This window comes from Chionomys nivalis, chromosome 12 (assembly GCF_950005125.1).
Source record: "Chionomys nivalis chromosome 12, mChiNiv1.1, whole genome shotgun sequence".
Lineage (NCBI taxonomy): Eukaryota > Metazoa > Chordata > Mammalia > Rodentia > Cricetidae > Chionomys > Chionomys nivalis.
Window position 1 is genome coordinate 35,644,362 of NC_080097.1, and position 19,193 is coordinate 35,663,554.

General features: G+C 43.5%; 1 protein-coding gene across 3 annotated transcripts in view; it reads left to right on the forward strand.

The window, feature by feature from the left end:
- Positions 1-19,193, forward strand: part of Dgkh (diacylglycerol kinase eta) — a 171,402-nt gene that overhangs the window by 71,846 nt on the left and 80,363 nt on the right. For all 3 annotated transcript variants that reach the window (XM_057785776.1, XM_057785777.1, XM_057785775.1), the window contains exons 3-4: positions 2,154-2,264; positions 4,139-4,219. In XM_057785776.1, coding sequence (XP_057641759.1) covers positions 2,154-2,264; positions 4,139-4,219 — 192 coding nt within the window. The remainder of the gene's footprint in view (positions 1-2,153; positions 2,265-4,138; positions 4,220-19,193) is intronic.

The window sequence follows — 19,193 nt, forward strand, 5'->3', positions numbered from 1 at the left end:
CCAGATGACTCTCGAGGGAAAAGCAGGATAAGCCCAGGCAGTAGTAGCCAGCACCCAGGTCTGAGCCATGCTTTCCTAATTAAAAGCGAAAAGCGTCATTGTGGGTGGAAGGGTCTACGAGAGAATCAGAGACTAGGTAGGGTCAGAGAGGTTCGAGTATTTTGCTGGAGACAGCAGAAGTGAACTGACATTCTCTAAAGCACTTACAGAATCCAGTCCAGAGCCACAAAGGCTCCCCTGCCTCTTCCAGACATATCTCCTGGAAACTCTTCTAGATATGTGCTACAGAATGCTCTCTGGAGAGTCCCCAGGTGTCATGCAGTCTCAAGCCTGTGCTGATCTGCTTTCTATTGCTGTGACAAAATCCCCATGGAGAGCAATTGAAAGTGGGCCTTGTGGCCTGTGGTAAAATGGAGCACCATGGGAAGGAGCACGTGACTGAGCCAAGCTGCTCACCTCAGGGTCCCAGGGTGTGGGGACAAAATGTATCCATTTGCTGCCCCCCCTCCAGTAATGCACTTTTTTCAGGTAGGCAGCACTCTTCCGGCTCCTAATGGCTCAGCAATAGATAGATCAATGGATTAGTGAAGTCCAGGCCCTCACGATTGGCCTCAGTCTTCAAACACTGCTCCATTGGTGACCAAGCTTTCACCATTTGGGTTTTTCAGGGGCCTTGAATCAATAAAAAAAATTACAAGAGTTACCTTTCATTGGTCAAGAGCACATTCCTGGGGTAATTGGTAGGGAGCTGAGCCATTGTCACGGCAACACAAAGTTCCAAGGTTACGGGAGTAAGATCATGACCAGACTGGGTGCCCGGTGACAGACTTTGAGACACAGGTCTATTGTCAGCAGACTGGCAAGCGAAGAACTGGCATGCTTTTCTTAGGGTGCTTTGTGTAGCAACATCTGTGACTCTGACCTCGTGCATAGCTGTAAAGTTGTAACTTATGATCCATTTGCAAAACGCCTTCAGTCTAGTTTGAACTTGCTTTGAGGTGAAAGTGAGCTAATTGTGTGCAGTTAGTCTGAGCAGAAGAACAAAGCAGGATTTTAAGTGTTTACAGTCCTCGAGGGACAAGTAGATCTGGTTATGAAGCTTGTGTTCTATATATCAAAATCATATAGTAAGTGAAAAGTCATCTTCCTGACCACCCACAGATGGATATGCCCATAAATGTGTATAAATACATCCCATATAAAAAAGAGATGCAATCATGAGATGACATATACACATCACATGAGATTACACACTACAATGCAGGTATTGGGGAGATACCAAACTGCTTTAGCAAATATAAACAACAGTTTCCAGAGTCAATGGTCCTACAGGCTTTGCCTGGACAGAATTAACCTCCATCAGCCGATCACCCCTCTGGTGGGCTGACCTCTGAATTATCACCTGCCATATGCTGTGTATTTCTCTGGGCTCTGATGCAAGTGAACATGAAGATGTTAGTGACTTGCCTACACTTACCATTACTTGTACTGAAGCTAGGAATTAGACTGTCTGGCTCCAGAGGCCATTTGCTTTAGTGCTCAGCACATGACCTTGTGCCTCTAATGTCCTCCCTGTATATATGCGGTGTGGGAGTCATGCTCCATGGCGGATGCTAGCTTATGTACGTGTGCCTTTCACTCTGTCTACGAATGCTTTTGTTAAATTGATCAAATTTGTTCTTCGACAATTTCGTTGATGGATTCTGATTATCCTTACCCCCTCCTTCCCTAATCTTTTTCTTTACCTTGTCCCCACCCCAGGCTCTTCCTCAAGTTCATGTCTTTTTGTTTTGTGACCCAGTGAGTTTAACCAGGGTTGTCTGTGTGGCCTTGGGTTTGGAACTGTCTGGTGGAGCCTGGTGGAACTGTGGGTACACAGCTGAAGACAATGACTCTCTGTCTTCCGGAGTCCATCAGTAGCCAGTTCTACCTGTAAATTTTTTGAGAACCATGGGAAACTCACTTTTACTTTCTGGTACTTTCTGTACATTCTCTTTATTGACCTGTGATGGGAATGAAATATTATCTCTTGTAATTTGTAACATGTTAGCCGCAGTGTTCAGAATTCTAATGTGCATGAATCATTGGTTCTGGATGGAATTTGGTTTTGGGTTTGATTTTCACTCTGTCCTTGTGCTCTGCTTTGTCCCCAGACCAGTATTAAAGAAGGACAGCTGCTGAAGCAAACCAGCTCTTTCCAAAGGTGGAAAAAGAGATACTTCAAGCTTCGAGGCCGTACACTTTATTATGCAAAAGACTCAAAGGTAACTCAACAAGACCGGTCCCAAGCACTGTTAATGTCGTGAGTAGATGGAAACCTCTGATCATACAAACTACATTTGCCTTAGAGCCTCGTTATAGCTTAGTAGTTCTGTTAATTTATTATAGATGTGGTCATCTTGCACTCCGCCTCAAGGGGGAGCTATCAAGTCATGTGGTCGGCTAGTCAAATATATGATTCCCTTTTTCTTCTAATTAAGATGATATAAATAACAGAATAAATTAAAAACTCTGGGTCACTCCCCTTACCCCTTTTCAATATTTTTGGACTATAAGAAAAAGTTGAGAGTTGTTGCAGCTGTTAGGAATTTACATTCTAGGGGCAGATAGAAGTTCACAGCCCGGCTCATGCACAGACCACAGTGTGCCTGTGGCTACTGTGTGCTACTGAGAGAAGGCTTAAGACCATACATGCCGAGTGCTTTTACAACCCCGGGCACAAATAATCTCTTCATTATCGTAGCAATTAAGAGTGAAAAATCACATCATAATAAAATTGAGACTTAAAATCATTTTTATGTAACAAATGAATGAAGTAATATAATATAGTTTGGGAAGAAGATCCCTATTAAAACTGATATTTTCATGTTGACTGGAAAGAAAACATTAGGATGGCGGAAAGCCTAGTCATTTATTTCCAGTTTAAAAAATGCATGTTCCTCATAATCAGTAGAGTCATTGGTAAAGGTGAAAAAGCAACCAGTGAGCAAACCTAATTCTTGTTTGTGGACCAGTAGTAGAAGGAATAGCTGAATTCTCAGGTTAAAGTAATAACAAGGTAATCTTATTTTAAAAGTTTGATGTTGACCGTTGTCCCTAGTCAGGCTCCATTGTGTCTTTGCATCCTCCTCTGTAGAAACAGTGATGTCTTGGTTACCTGTGACTTTGGCCAAGTGTCCCGTTCAGGTGCCGTTCAAATTGTCCTGGATAAGATGATGAATTTGCTTTCTGTTGAGAGAATTGTTGGTGCTTTCCCCAGCATTTCCTTGTGACTGCCGACCCTCCATGTTTAAGGGTCTAACTTGTGCTGCAGTGGGCTTTGTCTGTTTCATGTCGTACCCATATTGTACGGCCCTTTCAGTTTGGAAACAAGTCCAGTTGAATTAAAGTAAATGAATAAAATCATAGTAAACTTAGTGCAACTCCCTTAACATGATGCCCTGGTTGGGAGAGTGGAGGCTATCAGGAAGGGGAGACGTGTTTCATGCAGACATGGAGGTGAACAATAATTCCACTTGTGTGGGAAGTCCACTGGCTTGAAAGCTGAGCAACTACTAACTCACTCAGAATAGGAAAGGTGCATTTGTTTATTCATATTTACAGATGGTGAATTTGCTCCTTTTAAAAAAAAAATTCCCATTTTTTTTTTTTTCTGGAGCTTTCACCACTGACGCACTCAGAGTGAAATAATGGCTAAGAGCATGAGACAAACTCAGTCTTCTGTTTGCAGAGCACGGTCACCATCTTATTTGGACCCATTTTGATAGACAAGGACAGTAAAGTCCAAAGCATTTGGTAAGTCACCGTGATCTGAGCCAGGGCTTGTTCGCGGCGTCCACTCGACAAACCTGTGGGCAATGATGTCTTCAACTGCCTGCAGAGTTGCCTCAAGCTTTAGGGTGTGGGAGTGTGAGTGTCCTTCAGCTGGTTCTCCTACTCACAGCAGACAGGCTTCCGGAAGACATGGGTCATTTGTGCAGTAGGGTCGCCTGAGACAAACTTGTGTAGTGTCCCTAATTTAACATTCGATTTTGATTCCTAATTCTTGACATCACTTCCATCGTCATGGGCTGATAGTGAAAACACACCTAAGAGCTGGCCTTCTCCATAACGTGTTTGTGTTCTTGTCCATCAACAGTCCTTGATATTCGATGAAGTTGACCTCTCAGATGCCAGTGTCGCTGAAGCAAGCACAAAAAATGCCAACAACAGCTTCACGGTACGGCTATGTTCAGTTCTCTGTTCCAGGGCTGGAGGGTAGCGTTTCTGAAGCGTGTGCGGATGCTCAGTTCAGTCCTTACTGAAACAGTTGACTCTGATAAATATGTTGTTACATTCTAAACGCCAAATATATGATCAGTTACTGGCTCAGGAAACTTGGGTTTAGGTGTGTTTTTCAAATATATGTCTTTGAATATGTACACTTTAATGCGTTCTTACATCTCTCTCTCTTACACACACACACACACAGAGAGAGAGGGAGAGAGAGAGAGAGAGAGAGAGAGAGAGAGAGAGAGAGAGAGAGAGAGAGACTCATACTTGTAATTCTAACACTTGGGAGGCTGAGGCAGGAAGATTGCCATGGATTCTAGGACAGCCTGGGCTACACAGTGATTCTGTTTCAAACAAACAAGAATTGCTTTCCTTTCCACTTTTATTTTTTGTTGTTTTTTGTTTTTGTTTTTTTGATACTGGGTTTCTCTGTCTAACAGTTCTGGCTGTCCTGGAACTCTCTCTGGAGACCAGGCTGGCCTTCCTCACAGAGATCTGCCTGCCTCTGCCTCCTAAGCGTTGTGCCACCACTGCCCTGCTCCTTTTTCACTTTTTAAATTTTTGTGTTTTTAAAGTTTTTATTTCCTTTAAATTTATCCTTCATTTAAGTATTCAAAACCTTTGTCATTTTTCTACAGTCAAAAAACAATATTTTCTTCTCGTGTTTTCACTGTAGTTGCTGTAGTTCAGGCTTCCATTTCTCCTCACTGAGGTAATTCATCAGGGAACTCTTGAAGAGGGCCCCTCTGGTCCAGCCTCTTTTCTAATCAGAAGGTGCATTGCTTAAAGGTCTCGCTTGTTCGCTGCCACCTACAAACTGTGTCACCACTCAAAATAAAAAAAAAAAAGATCTTGTACTCTTCCTTCCAGTGCCCTGACGTTGGCCTTCCACACCTTGCAGCCCAGCATGCACAGCCCCCGCCTTCCTGCCCCCCCCATTTCTTTCTACCTGTGGTAGTTGAAATCTGACCACTTCTCCCATTTCTCTGCTTCTTTCATTTATAAAATCAAAATATAAGTTGACTTCCCTTTATATCACTGGCATTTATGATAAGCAGAGAAATGCAGGAAAGGAGATACTTATCTCTATCTATATCTCTTTGCATATGTAAATCTCTCCTCTAGATTTTTCCTTAGTTCAGGGAGATCCCCGTGGTTCTTCCTGCAGTGACGCAGTACTTAGCTCCCCTGTGATGTGTTCCTTTCTGCTAAATCGGCACACCTACCCACACCTCCAGCCCTCACACCAGGACGTCGCTGCTACTGACACTAGTGTCTGTCCCTCAGGTGCACAGAGCACGGGGGACAGCCAGATAAGCACACAGAGAGGACCATGCTAGAGGTGAGCGCTGGTGCGCAGTTGAGTGGGAAGAGGAAGCGCATGCATTCAAATTTAGTCTTATTGATTTATGGGCATGTGGGATAATTCATAGTGTAAACAGTGCTTTGCCGCTCCTTCTCCCCAGGGAGAGTTTAGTTGGAGAAGAGGAAAGCCAAGAATAGAATCCTGGGAAAATGTTAAAATGTAAGGTTTGGCCAGAGGACCGAGCAAGAGCATTCTTAAGTGAAGCGGTGGGGTCACCGGGCGGTGATGTCATAAGAACCCAGCGTCAGAGAGTTTCAAGACGGAAGTTGCTAAACGTCAGGTGCTGTGGAGAGGGCAGGTCCTGGAGGAATTGACAAGGTGACTTGGATTTGTGAACTTGGGGTTCGTGTGGTCTCGTGGCTGCGAGTGGTTTCCAGGGTGGGGTGGTATCGGAGAGAGACAGCAGGCTCTTCTCTGAGGTCGGACTGTTGGGAGCGCAGATTGCCTGGAGCCTTGTGGTTTCGGCGTTTCTCTTCGCTTTGCTTCTGAGTGTGTTTACGTGAAGAACGGAGAGAGATATTAGATGGGGCCAGATTGCTGAGTGAGCCGACGGGTGTAAGAGCAGGGTGCAAGCAGAGCCAAGGCAGAGGCAGGTGTGGGCAGTGAGCGTGCGTATTTCAAGCCCAAATAGTACCATTTTTTCTCAGTGCAACCAAAGACCGGGTTGTGTGGCTATGAGTGGGAGCTCGGGAAGGCTTAGAATAGCTTCTGTGGAGACGGCATGGAAACCATTGGGGACCTGTAAACCGTGTCCACTGAAGACTGCCTTTAGCCATGTCCATTCGTCTGTGCTTATAGAATAGACTTTAAATTAATAGAGAGGAGACAAATAGATTGATCCAAAGCGGTGGTTTATAAGGCCTTGGGGCAGAGGGTTAGAAGTAATGCTGGATGCTTGAAACACCAGTATCTTATAGCTTCACCACCTCTCTATGCTCGGTGCTTTAGGATAAAGCAACAGAAGGCAGAACTAGCCTTGCTGTTAACTGAGCAGGCTCCGGGTAAACGCGAGGAGCCTTGGAGATGAAATGTTGCTTACTGTTCCATCCTCCAAGGGACGGTGGGCTCGGCAAAGACAGAAAGTACCATTCGCCTTCCTCTGGGAGTGAACAAGGGTTGATTCATTCATTCATTCATTCATTCATTCATTCATTCATTCATTCCCTCATTTTTTAACCCAAGAAAGCTAGAGATAATCTGAAGGAGGGTCCCAGAGTTTATGGTCTAAGGGTTAGATTTTCAGTAAAGGGAAGGCCTGGGGCTTAGAGCAGGTGCAGGCAAAGGCAAAGCCTGCATTTGGAGAGATTGTGGAAGTCACTTGTGTGACTATTGCTTGCCCTCCAGCTGCACTTGTTTACCCTTGTTGTAGACAGAGCTTGCCCTAGACTGCTCTGCTCCCAGGTAGGTGTATTTTTTATCATGACTCTCTGATGGCCGGGGCTGTGTCTACTTTTGGGCTTTGTAGCACCTTATTCAAAAGTGTTCCTTGGTTTGGACACACACGACCAAAGTGTCTGTCAGCGTGAGATGAGGTGGAGCCTTGGATATGTCGTCGACCAGCTGTTCTTTCTGAAGTTTTGTGGGCTGGAGACGTAGAGGCTGAAAAGGTAGACTGCTGGGCATTACGCTACAATAGGAGCTTGGTAGAACTTTCCCCAGTATAAAATGCAGCAAAAGGCATGTTTTCAAGTGGTAATTGACAATCCTCCTGCTTAAATATTTAAATATCCTGCCCTCCTAGATCATCCTGACAGCTCCTGACGCTCCTTTAGCTGGTTCGTGTCAAAGGTTAATGGTGCCATGTGATAGGATTGCGGTTGGAGTAAGAGTGGCCAAAGTCTGGTCTTCCAGAAGTCCCTAAGGGTAATATATTGACAAGAAACGGTAGTACACGGGCAATCTATAAATAGTTGATGGAAAATGGAAAACTTAGGCTTTTCTTGAAAATGAACGCTCAGCTCTGTGAAGATGGCTTCTATCATGAGTGTCCTACAGAGCAGGGTCACTGCTAGCCCACCCTTGACACAGCTCAGGGTCCCTTCTGCATCCAATGTCTGAGTCCCATGGAGGCACATGGGCACCAAGACAGGAGAGCCAGGAGACTGTGGGTGTGGTTTAAGATCTGTGTACACTGTGCATACTGTCGTACGTAGCCTACCGTTCCATGTTGCCTTTCCTATCCTTCTTACTGTCGTATGAGTAAATTAGGTTGGTGTTCATTAAGTTATTTCTAGTGTAAATGCTACCATGATGGGCAGAGCTCACAAGCTTAGGTTACGAAGTCAAAGAGCCTGTTTCAGCCCTGTTATGTGGCAGTGGTCACATTAGCTGATCCCTTTAAAGAGATCTGCAGCGGTGGAGTGAGGACCTGCTTCCTAGGACTCTCAATATCAGATTAATGTGATAACCTATAAAATACCTAGGGCAGTGATGAGTCTCTGCAGCTTAGTAGACCACTGTGGCTGTTATCCTGAATGTCCTGCCCATCTTTCCCCCTCACAACTGGCAGTGTGAGGCCCATTTCTGAAAGTTTGGGAACCTCGAAGGTTATGAAGATGAATCCCATATTGAGGAAACATTCCACCCTGCCTTTCATTGAGAGGTATAAGGAAGATTTATGTCCACTTTTCATCTTATGTTAGTGAGCATGGTTGGGAAAAGCAACCAATCAGCAATGAGATGGCCATCGCAGATGGGTAGGGTAGTGTTATTTCCTAATGAAGAGGGCTTTTTGGTGATTTAAACATGACCCCCGTCACAGCTTCTAGACATGTTTAGAGGAGTCTCTTTAAACTTTAATGAAGATTAAGATAAACTTCAGACAGATGAATTATTATTATTATTATTATTTTGGTTTTTTTCGAGACAGGGTTTCTCTGTGGTTTTGGAGCCTGTCCTGGAACTAGCTCTTGTAGACCAGGCTGGACTTGAACTCAGAGAGATTCGCCTGCCTCTGCCTCCTGAGTGCTGGGATTAAAGGCGTGCGCCACCAACGCCCGGCTCAAATGAATTATTTTAAAGAAGCTGTTTTGGTATTTAAATCTTCTGAGATAGGGAGATAACTGGCCAGGTTTTGTGACTCAGGCCTGTAATCCCAGTTGAAGGTCGAGGCTGAAGACTCTCCAGTTCAAGACTCAAGCCTGCCTGGCTGCAGGACAGTTCCAGGCTAGTTAAACCGGGCAGCTGAGGATGACCTTGTATCTCAATAAGTTGTGAAATAAAAGTGGGGGGTGCTGACTGTGAGAGTGAGGATGTAGGGGCCGTAGGCCCAATCCTTAGGAACCCCTGACATAGGAGGGCAGAAAGCAGCACGGAGTTTTTGTTTGCATATTTGTTTAACTCAGAAGGAATGCAGAGATTTGTTGGTTAAGTTACCCATCCTTAGCATTTTTCAGTAGGCACTGAGCTATGTGTGAAGTTCCATTGTTAGTGTGAGTCTACCTGGTCCCTTGCTGGGTCAAATGGAGGCGCCATGTGAACTGAAAGCTCTTACGTCTAGATCCGAAAGAGTGCTGGAGCAGAGAGCTCTTACTGCCCAGGGTTACTGGCTCAAGCAGGTATGCTGGATGCCGCTTTAGCTTTAACACTCCTTCCTCTCCACGTAGAATCACCTAGAAGACATACCTCTCTCCACAGGAGGGCTCTAACAGAGAGAGGTTTAACTGAGAGGGGATGACCCACTGTAAACATGGGTGACGTCATCCCCTAGGCCGAGCCTAGACTGAACAGGAGAAGAAAAGCTAAAGAGTGTCAGCAGTCTCCTTTCTCCGCCTCCTGGTCTGAGGCAAGGGTGGGGCGGCCCACCCACCCACTCCTGCGACCTTGGAGCTACTGTGCATTGCTGCCAAGGCTAGTCTGCTGTGGTAGAGGTCTCTTTTCCACCCGTGACTCCAGACAAGTCCTTTCTCCCTTTTGCTTCTTGCGAGATATTTGGTCACAGTGGCCAGAAAAGACACCAGTATGGCACTTGGTTATGATTCTGTCAGGAGTGTCTGAAGTGTTTACATTCAAAGAAACCAGTAAGCAAAGGGATCAGACTGTGGTGGCCCTTATAACCCCAGGAATTCTGCATCCATGCCATCTTGGACTGAATAGCCTGGGTCCGATGGGAAGGAAAATGTCCCTGGGAGTTTGTTTCTGTAGCAGTTGCTTTCTGTTTATTCTGCTTTCCCTTGGCTTCCTCTCAGTTGACAAAGTTCAGCTTGTTTCTCTCTGAAGAAGGCTATCACATCCTTTGAACCTAAGAGAGTGTCAGTTTGCTTTCATCTGTAATGTCTCAGCTAAGGAAATGACCGAGACTTGCCTTTTCCCATGTGGTCTGTGAAAAGCACACCCTGTAAAAGGTACATAGGATAATCACCTGGAAGGATGATCCCTTCGCTAAGTTCCCTTCCCGATACTGATTCTTTTTCTAAATGCTTTATGTGTGATATCTCACTTAATTTTTTTATGCCAATCTAGTGAGGTAAGACAGTTGTTATTGCTACTGGGTAGGCAAGGAAGCAGAGAAGCAAGCCTAATCCATAGAACCCAGGTAGGGCGTGTAGCGCCAGTCTGTACCTTGACCACCCTATTGTATCCTTCCTTATTTGGCCATTTAAACAGATGCGACTATGCTAGTGATCCTGATTGTCCCCATGGTCAGCTGTCTTTTCTACATCAAGTCAATGAGGCTCTTAGGGTTCGCTACCAGATAGATACACAGCAAACATGCGGGGTACACTGCCAGTCTAGACTCTTCACAGTACATGCTGGGTGCTGGATATTAAAGAGAAATGTTGACTAAAAGGTGTCACAGAAGAAGGGAAGCAGTATTCTAAAGCTGCTGGGGATCCTGGGATTGAATGGCATGCAAGGACTTTTTTTAATTTTTATTAAGGAAGTTTAGGAATATGGGCTAGCAACATGGGCCCAGCAGGTTTAGAATCTTGTTACCCGAGGCTGGTTAGTTGAACCCACAAAAGGTGGAAGAAGAGAACCGACCTCACAGAGATGTCCCCTCAACTCCACACGTGTGCACCCTAATGATGATGCTGGTATTTTTAAAGTTTTTGGAATATTTGAGGAATTATTATATAGAAGAGGCAGTGATATGTTTGTGTGGTTGAATTTACAGGGTTGATCTATCTATCTATCTATCTATCTATCTATCTATCTATCTATCTACCTACCTACCTATCCATCCTCTATCTATCTATCTATCTATCTATCTATCTATCTATCTATCTATCTATATCTTATTATGTATACAATGGTCCGCCTGCATGTGTCCCTGAAGACAGAAGTTGGCACCAGATATTATTACCGGTGGTTATGACTCACCATATGGTTGCTGGGAATTGAACTCAGGACCTCTGGAAGAACAGTCAATGCTCTTAACCACTGAGCCATCTTTCCAGCCCTGCATGGTTGATTTTTAACTCAACATAAAAGAACTTTCTAACTAGAATCATCTAATAGAACAGGCCCCTTATGAGGTAATGACCGTGCCCATTGTTAGAAATCCCCAGTCATCTTCTTCCCTGTTAGCGGAAAGGGACTTTGAGAGTCTTCAGGACAGGCCGAAGTTCAGAGCTGAAATGACCTTCTCCAGGTTGGAAGACCAAGAGCTGTGTAAATGCGGGGCTCTTGTTGGTTTGGGATGGTCAAGAAACATGGGTTAAAATGACCGCACAGTGACCTCCACCCTTCCCACATGCCGTATCACGAGACCACTCGGCAAGACCTTCCTCCGAGAAGGCTTCAAGGGGTCCCGCGGCCTGGTGTCAGTGTGTCGGTGCCATGAGATGAGCTGATGAAAACAGGTTTCCTTCTAGCTTCAAATTCTATGTCTTCGCTGACTCCCCAGGGCTAGCCTAGATTTGTCAAATGAATTAAAGAAGCGTTTGTGTTGAGTGAAAAAATGAACGATCTCTATGAAGTTTTTTCCTTTGGGTAGACAGTGGCTTTTCATGTTAAGCACGGGCACAGAGCTTCCCCATTTTCCTCCTTGATGTTTGGTTTCTTCATAGCTCCAAAAATATTTGCATCTTCATGACATTTTTGTATTATATACAGTAACTCAGACTATTTTTTAAACCAGTAAGTCTTACAGACATGATTCTTGACCCTTATTAGTCATTGTAGGTCTCAATTTGATTATATAAATATGAGAAACCTAATAGTAGCCAGTCTAATGATTTTATGTCTATGTTGATACAAATATTTTATAAAGCTTTAAAATGACTCTGTGTTAACATACTTCTTGGAGGTTGAGGCAGAAGGATTACTGTGAGTTTGAGGCCAGTCTAGACTACATAACAAATTCTAGGCCAGCCTTCCTTTTCTCCTGGAAAAAAGAACTTATCGCTGGGCCTGTTGTCAGGGCTTCATAAAGCTGGTGTCCTAGGTGGCCTTTAGTCTGAGGCATTTTGTACTTGACCAGTAGAGCATTTCTGTCCAGATGGAGTTTCTCGAACCTTGGCAGACTGTCTTAGAGTCTGCCTTAGACTGAGGTACACAGTGTTTTGGCCATATTGCAGTGCCCAGTGAATGATAAACCTGTACTTTCTGTGGATGTTTCATGTAAAAGACCCTTTATGGGTTCAAATACATGGTCCTGAGCCGGTCACATCGCTGTCACCCTGATCCACAGTTGTTCCCTCTAACTACGTGGAGTTAGACATTGAGAACCCGTCCTTTCCCTGTAGAATTTCTGCATGGAAACTGGCAAGGGTGCCGGTCTCAGGCCCTGAACTGGGAGCCATGGCCTCTGTAGTTATTCTGCTCTTGAGAGGATTTGGGAATGTTCAGGCAGCGTGAAGGGCTTCTCCTGTCCGTCCCAGTCATGTGACTGAGTTTGAGAAGTCAGTCCTTCTTTGAGGAAGGGCTACATGATTTTACTTGAACTTTAGTGCCCCTGTCTAGATGAAGGGTTTAGTTAAAATCACTCTGGCCCCATATCCATGTAGGTGAACTCTGATTTCTGGTGCCCATTTCTAGCACAGACTGAAGGACTCTGTAAAGACAATATCCTGCCTCATGTCAATGCCTGGAATAGGGTCCTAATTGTGGGCAAATGAGTTACCAGCCAGAGTAATAATTTTAAATTAGAATATTTAGAATATTAAGTACCTGAACATGTCTAGAGATGGCCTCCTAGCCGAAATCCATCTAAATGAAGCAGCGGAACTCTGAAGGCCTTGTGTCCTGTCCAACACAGCCAGAAGACTAGAACTCAACCTTACACCTCACAGATTCTAGCTTTGTTGGACAACTATCAATCTTTTAGTTTTTAAAAATGTATTTTAATTGTTTTATGTTGAATGTTAAAAAATTAAAATAGCACCAAAAAAGCCTGTTCTTTTACAAGATCTTAGCAATTGAAGGTATTTTTTTTTATACAGCAGAAAGCAAATTTACTTCTGAAACCTCTGTGGTGTATAAAACACGAGTAGTGAGTGCATGGCTGGTTTTCATTTCATGTCTCACTTTGTTATCTCAATAAACCCTCAGAATATCCTTCATTCCAGGAGAAAGGTTACAGGGGTTGGGGTTCAGAGAACTTAACTTGGCGTAAACTTTTGTAGTTATCCAAAAGCATAGTTAATATTTCAATTTTGAGTGCTCTCTACGAGAATGGATGGCATATTAGAAATTTTGGGCTCATATGATGGTAGTAACCTGGTAAACCTCCTAAAATTTAAACCTGGTAAAGCCTTCTAAAAATTCTTTATTTTTCTGTCTGTGAATATTTCACTGGCGTGTGTGTATGCGCACCACACGTGGGTCTGATGCCCATGCAGACCAGAAGAGGGTGTCCAGTCCCTTGGAACTGGAGTTCTGATAATGTGAGCTGTTACAGGGGTACTCAGAACTGAGCGTTTGCAAGAACAGCCGGTGCTCCTGATGCCGAGCCCTTTCTCCTCCCCGAGGATCACCATTGTTGATAGGATGTGTTCAGATACGGCCGTGCACAAGGACGCCTCATCACCCAGTAAGCACGGAGGAAGTGGATGTGTAACAGTATAGCAGTTAGCAACGGTCAGAGTGCCTACCTAGTGTCTACTGCCCGTTCTTCTGCTGGCCACTAGGCTGACTGTCTTTATTAGACAAGGACTAGGCATTTCAGTCTTCCTTGGTACACACACTTCACAGTGCCAATTCTTCTGCTGGTCACTAGGCTGACTGTCTTTATTAGACAAGGACTAGGCATTTCAGTCTTCCTTGGTGCACACACGTCACAGGAATGATTGTAAAGAAGTTGCTTCATACCTTGAGCTGAGCCTTCGCTGCCTCAGCCTCTGGAGTCATGAAGGATAGTGAACCGTTCTGTATTTGCTTGCAGAGGGGCATTGATTGCACATTGTCATAGCAAAAGACTGGAAAGAACCCAGATATGTCAGGCAGAGACGATTGAACTATGAAACACATCACGACAGAATGCTGTGCAGCCATTTGAATTAGCTGTGTGTGTAACAACGCAGGCTGAATTTATTCAGTGAGAAAACTCAGATATAGAACAGTTAAGATCCCATAATGTTACCGTGTGCTTGTGTCTGTACGTATTTTTGTATATTTAAACTGCAAGGGAGCGCATAGTTCTCATGCATAGATAGCCTGTCTCTGGAGAGATGCGCAACGAAGCTGACCAGTGTTTATCTTTAGGAAGGGAAGTTGGTAACTGGGGCAGGTTTAAGCGGCTGACGTTTTTTTCTAAAAGTATTTGGAATTTTCTATCGAGAGTTATGTATTCCTGACCGTCTTTGGCAGCTTCCCATCTGGTACACTGAACAAGAGTTTAGAATCAGCTTGAGAAGCACCTTGGGCAATATCGCCACATTCGGAGAAGGCCTGGTAGGGCAGTATGGCTGTTTACCACGGGAGGGAAGGAAGGTGTGGACAGAGAGCCATGGCCAGAGTGAGGGGCAAGGAGAGGAAGAAGAACTGGATTGGGGGATACTAGAATCAAGGAAAGGAAGTAGATGTAAAAGTGGGTTTGTGGAAATGGGACAAAAGTCCTGGACGGCGTGAATTTGAAGCAGTTGTAAGATCTCCTGGAAACATGGAGCAGGCAATTAGTGTGAGGTGTGTTCAGCTCTATTAAAGTGATTTGGGGGGGGTGTTATTTCCGTGGCTTAAAATGAGTTTACAGCAAAGCCAAGTGTCTTCTCCAGTACTCAAGTTTGAGCACGGACTAATGGAAAATTTAAGTTTTAGAAGCCTCCCATTTGTGTAGTGAGCAACACAATGCAAGATCATTATTTTGCTTTGAAATTTCCCGTTGCATACGTGTGCTTACAAAACCATTTACAGTTAGAAACCAAACAGCTTGTGCCAAGGGAATGAAGCTAATGCATTGCTCCGATCTCTGGGACAGCCTGAAAACACTAAGTGAATGGTAACACTTTTAATGTGCCCATTAACTAACACCACTAATTTACAGCGGGCGTGCCTGCAACAACCCGCATTAATAATTTCTGATACACTGTGATCCTCAGCATCACAATCAATGCAGGAAATTCTGTTTCCCACGTACCCTCCCCAACCCTAACCCATGTGTACACTAGAGGACATCGTTGCTTGGCTGTCGTTCCTCGGGTTCCACTCATCAGGTTGGTTTTTGAAACAGTGTCTCTTACTATTCTTTGCCTGTTTCCACCTTACCAGATATGGTAAGTACACAGCCTGGCTTTGGGTTCTGGAGAATCAAACTCAGGTCCTCATGTTTGCAAGGGCAGCACTTTACCAAATGAGCCATCTCTCCACGCCCTCTAACTCATGACAAAAAGCGAGTAGTGTGTATTACTAGCCTGTCCTTCTAGAGTGACCAGCACAACCTCTCCCATTCTTTTGTGCTAGGTGGCTAGGAAGGTGGGAAGAATTCAGTTCAAATCTAGTACATGGACTTAAGTGACTTGTAAAGCCTTTGAATCTATAGTCATGCAAGGAAAACAGAGATTGCTACTGTTTGAATTATGCCAGCATATTATACAATAGGTATATATTCCTGGTCTGTTACAATTACCCAATAAATAACTACTCCTAGTATGTGGACATATAAAATTCTAAACATCAACACTAGAAGCCATGTCCCAGGCCATTAATTGTGCGTCTTAAGATGCCAATCAATCCTTTTCATTTCTAGCATGCAGTCAGATCTTAAAGGCATGTTCCAGGCCAGCATCCCATCTGCATCCTACCTCATGTCTTCTCTTACCTTCTCTACAGTTTAAAGAATATGAGGGAATATGTATTGGTAGTCAAGAGAGCACCGAAATCCATGTGTTTTTATTATGGAATTAGACATTAGAGTTTATGTTTATAATTAAAAATAACTTCAGTTGTAGGTGGAAATCAAATTCACATGGAAAGTGGCATTGTCGTGAAGCCATGATTCCTTAATCAAGAAATGGGTGAATTTGGTTTTGTTTTACTGAATATCAAACTGAAGGTCTCATGAATGCTAAGCACACCAGGTCACTGAGCTACACCCCTACCTCCAAGAAGGCTTTGTAAGGAGGGAGTCAAGCTGGCTTTGTCTTAAGAAAAGCCACGGACACTCATGAATTATGGAAGTAGGATTTGAGCGCTATTGTCAGTCAATACCTCCTTCCCATTACAGTCAGTGCTCAAAAGCCTTAATTTGTGAGCTGCTGTGGCCATTTAGTTGCCGGGACAAGGAAAATGACATTTATTTGTGTAATATGAGTTTGATGTCAGGGAAGGAAGCAGGTGGCCAGCCACTCTCTCTGGCGGCTGTTTGAGTGCAGGGCCAAGCGTTGCTTAGGATATTAGTGTCTTGTAAGGGGACTGAGACATTCAAGTCCCTCACTCTATCCGTTAAAGAGTTTAGGTTGGGGTTTGGAAATATATCAGAGCTTGCTCAGTTTGCTTTCTTTTGATGTGATAAACACATGACCATGAGGAGGAAAGGGATGATTTGGTTTACACTTCCGGGTTATAGTTGATCACTGAGGGAAGTCATGGTAGGAACACAAGCAGAAATAGAGGGCGGAACCGTAGAACACTTCTGCCTTCTGGCTCGCCCCATGGCTCATGCTCAGCAGCCTTTCTGATCCAGCCTAGGCCTGCTTGCTTAGGGATTCTACCAGCCCACAGTAGGCTGGACCCTCCTACCATGAGAAAATGCCCCACAGACCTGCTCACAGGCCAGTCTGATGGAGGGACTTCTTTACTTGAGGGTCCGTCCCTCTTGCCAAGTGTATCAAGTTAATATCCATGATTGGCCATAGCAGTCTTTTAAAAATGACAAATTTCAAACATAGGCAAACATTTAGAATGATTCTGTCCTGGCCTTTTTCCCCTCCCGCTCCTCCCCCCTTGTTACCTATTTTATTTCATTGCTCCATCCATTCTCTTGTTGTATCTGAAGTGTAAAGGTGAATCTCACTTTATTACACTTAAATTGACACCCCTCAGTTACAGCAGTGACGCTTTCACCCCAAACATTGCTCAGGCAGTAGAACCCTTCACCCCACACTCTCCAGTAGACATCCCTAAATCTGTGCGGGGTGTGAGGGTGTGGGGTGGAGGCTGACCCTGAATACAGCTGTGCAGTTCACCATCAGATGATGCAGTCATGCTAAACCAAGAGCTTTATTTTCCTTGCTATAGCAGTACTGTTGCTATTAATTTAATATTATTATTATTTTGCTTTTTTCAAGACTGGGTTTTTCAGTATGTTGTAGTGTGATTAATAAAAACCCAGAGACAGATATTGGGGTTCAACCTGAAGATCAGAAAAGCAAAGCAGCTAGTCCACTAGAGAGCTCTTACCTCTATGAAATCCTCAGGCTAAAAGAGTATGAGTGCCTGTCTCATCCCAGTTTATATTCCTCTCTAGTGCTGGGATTAAAGGTGTGCATCACCACCATCCAGATCTGTTTCTGCATAGATCTTGTGTAGCCCAGGGGGGCCTTGAACTCACAGAGATCCATCTGTCTCTGTCTCCCAAATCCTGGGATTAAAGTTGTTTGAAACCACTGCCTGGCCTCTAGTGACCTAGTTTTACTTTCTGATCATCTGGAAGCTTTATTTTTAAAACATAAATAAAATATCACTATATTTTCCCTTTTTGTCTAAAATAATAAAGGCTGTAACTAATATAAAAAACTATATATAATAAGTATAATAACTATACAATACATACAGGCAATATCAGCAATGTCTAGTCCATTTGCATTTGACAAATTCATAGGAAATACTCCATATCTATCCTATCTTGGTGAGTCCAAAGTCTTGTACCTAGTTTACCTTCTTTCGTAACTTGCAATACCACCCAAAACTACCTTTTGATATCTCTCATCCTTATATACTTTACATTTCTTTAGTGAATTTCTTTTTTTGAGTCTCGTAAACAATGAAAACTATAACTATCTAGTCTTCAACTACTCCAGAGTTTAATAATATTGAGTAAGCAGGAAGTATAGACAAGTGACAGAAACAGCTGGCTGCCTGGACAGTCACCCAAAGTTCCTCTGCAACATTGGGGCAATCTTTTTTGGCCTACAGGCCTACAATATCTGACAGACTTTTCTATGAAGGAAGGTTTTTGAAGGACTGTTCCGCCTTGTCTGGGCAAGGTTTGGCAGTCATTTTTTTTGTGTGCCCTGCTTGTCCCATTAGGACAGCATACTGTCAGCAATTGAGGCAAGGGCACGTTCTTGCCCATTGACTTACTTTTGACATAAAGAAAGAAAACTCCATGTGGAGTTTCTTCGATGCCTATCATCGTCTCTGAAGTAGATTGGTGCTGCCAGGAGCAGACATGTCTCATTGTCATGAAAAAAGAAAAAAGAACCTATATTATTAAAACACATTAAATGACATATTATGTAGATCTCTGAAGTGTTTGAAGATGATATATTTAAAAATATATCTGTTTGACCTTGAAAACATATCTAATGTGACCACAAGTTCGATTGTATTATGTGACCGATTACTAACCTGCATTTCCTTGTTATCCTAAACAGTTGGTAATAATAATTTTCAAGGACTAGAAATTTGTATTACATTGTTAAATGAGCTTTATGGGTAGGTATAATACCTTGAGCAAGATTAGAAACGTATGTACAGTTAGTTTTAACAAAATTAATCTCAAATTTGTATACAATATATAAAAGTCCAATCTAATGTAAAACATTTAAAACTAGTAGTTGGCTTTGCTTCCAGGTAGGTTCACTAATCTACCTTTTTTATCTTATCAGTATGCAGTCCTGGCCACCCTGGAACTCTGTAGACCAGGCTCACAGAGATCTCCCTGCCTCTGCCCCCTGAATGCTGGGATTAAAGGCATGCTCCACTGCCACTTGGCCTGTTATGTGTTTTAGGTTTACATAAGAAATAACAAATTATGGACAGACAATTTAGTGTTTTTTTTTCTTTTCCTTTCCTTTTTTTTTTCTTTTTTTTTTTTTCAGTATGTTGTACAGAATTAACTCATACTTAATTTGTGAGCCAATGGAGGGATCAGTGTCTTTCTGCCAAGAACAGGAGACAGGTATTCCTACAGAGTAGAAGAGAGGCACACTCTTGGCAAGGGTGGCCTCTGTAA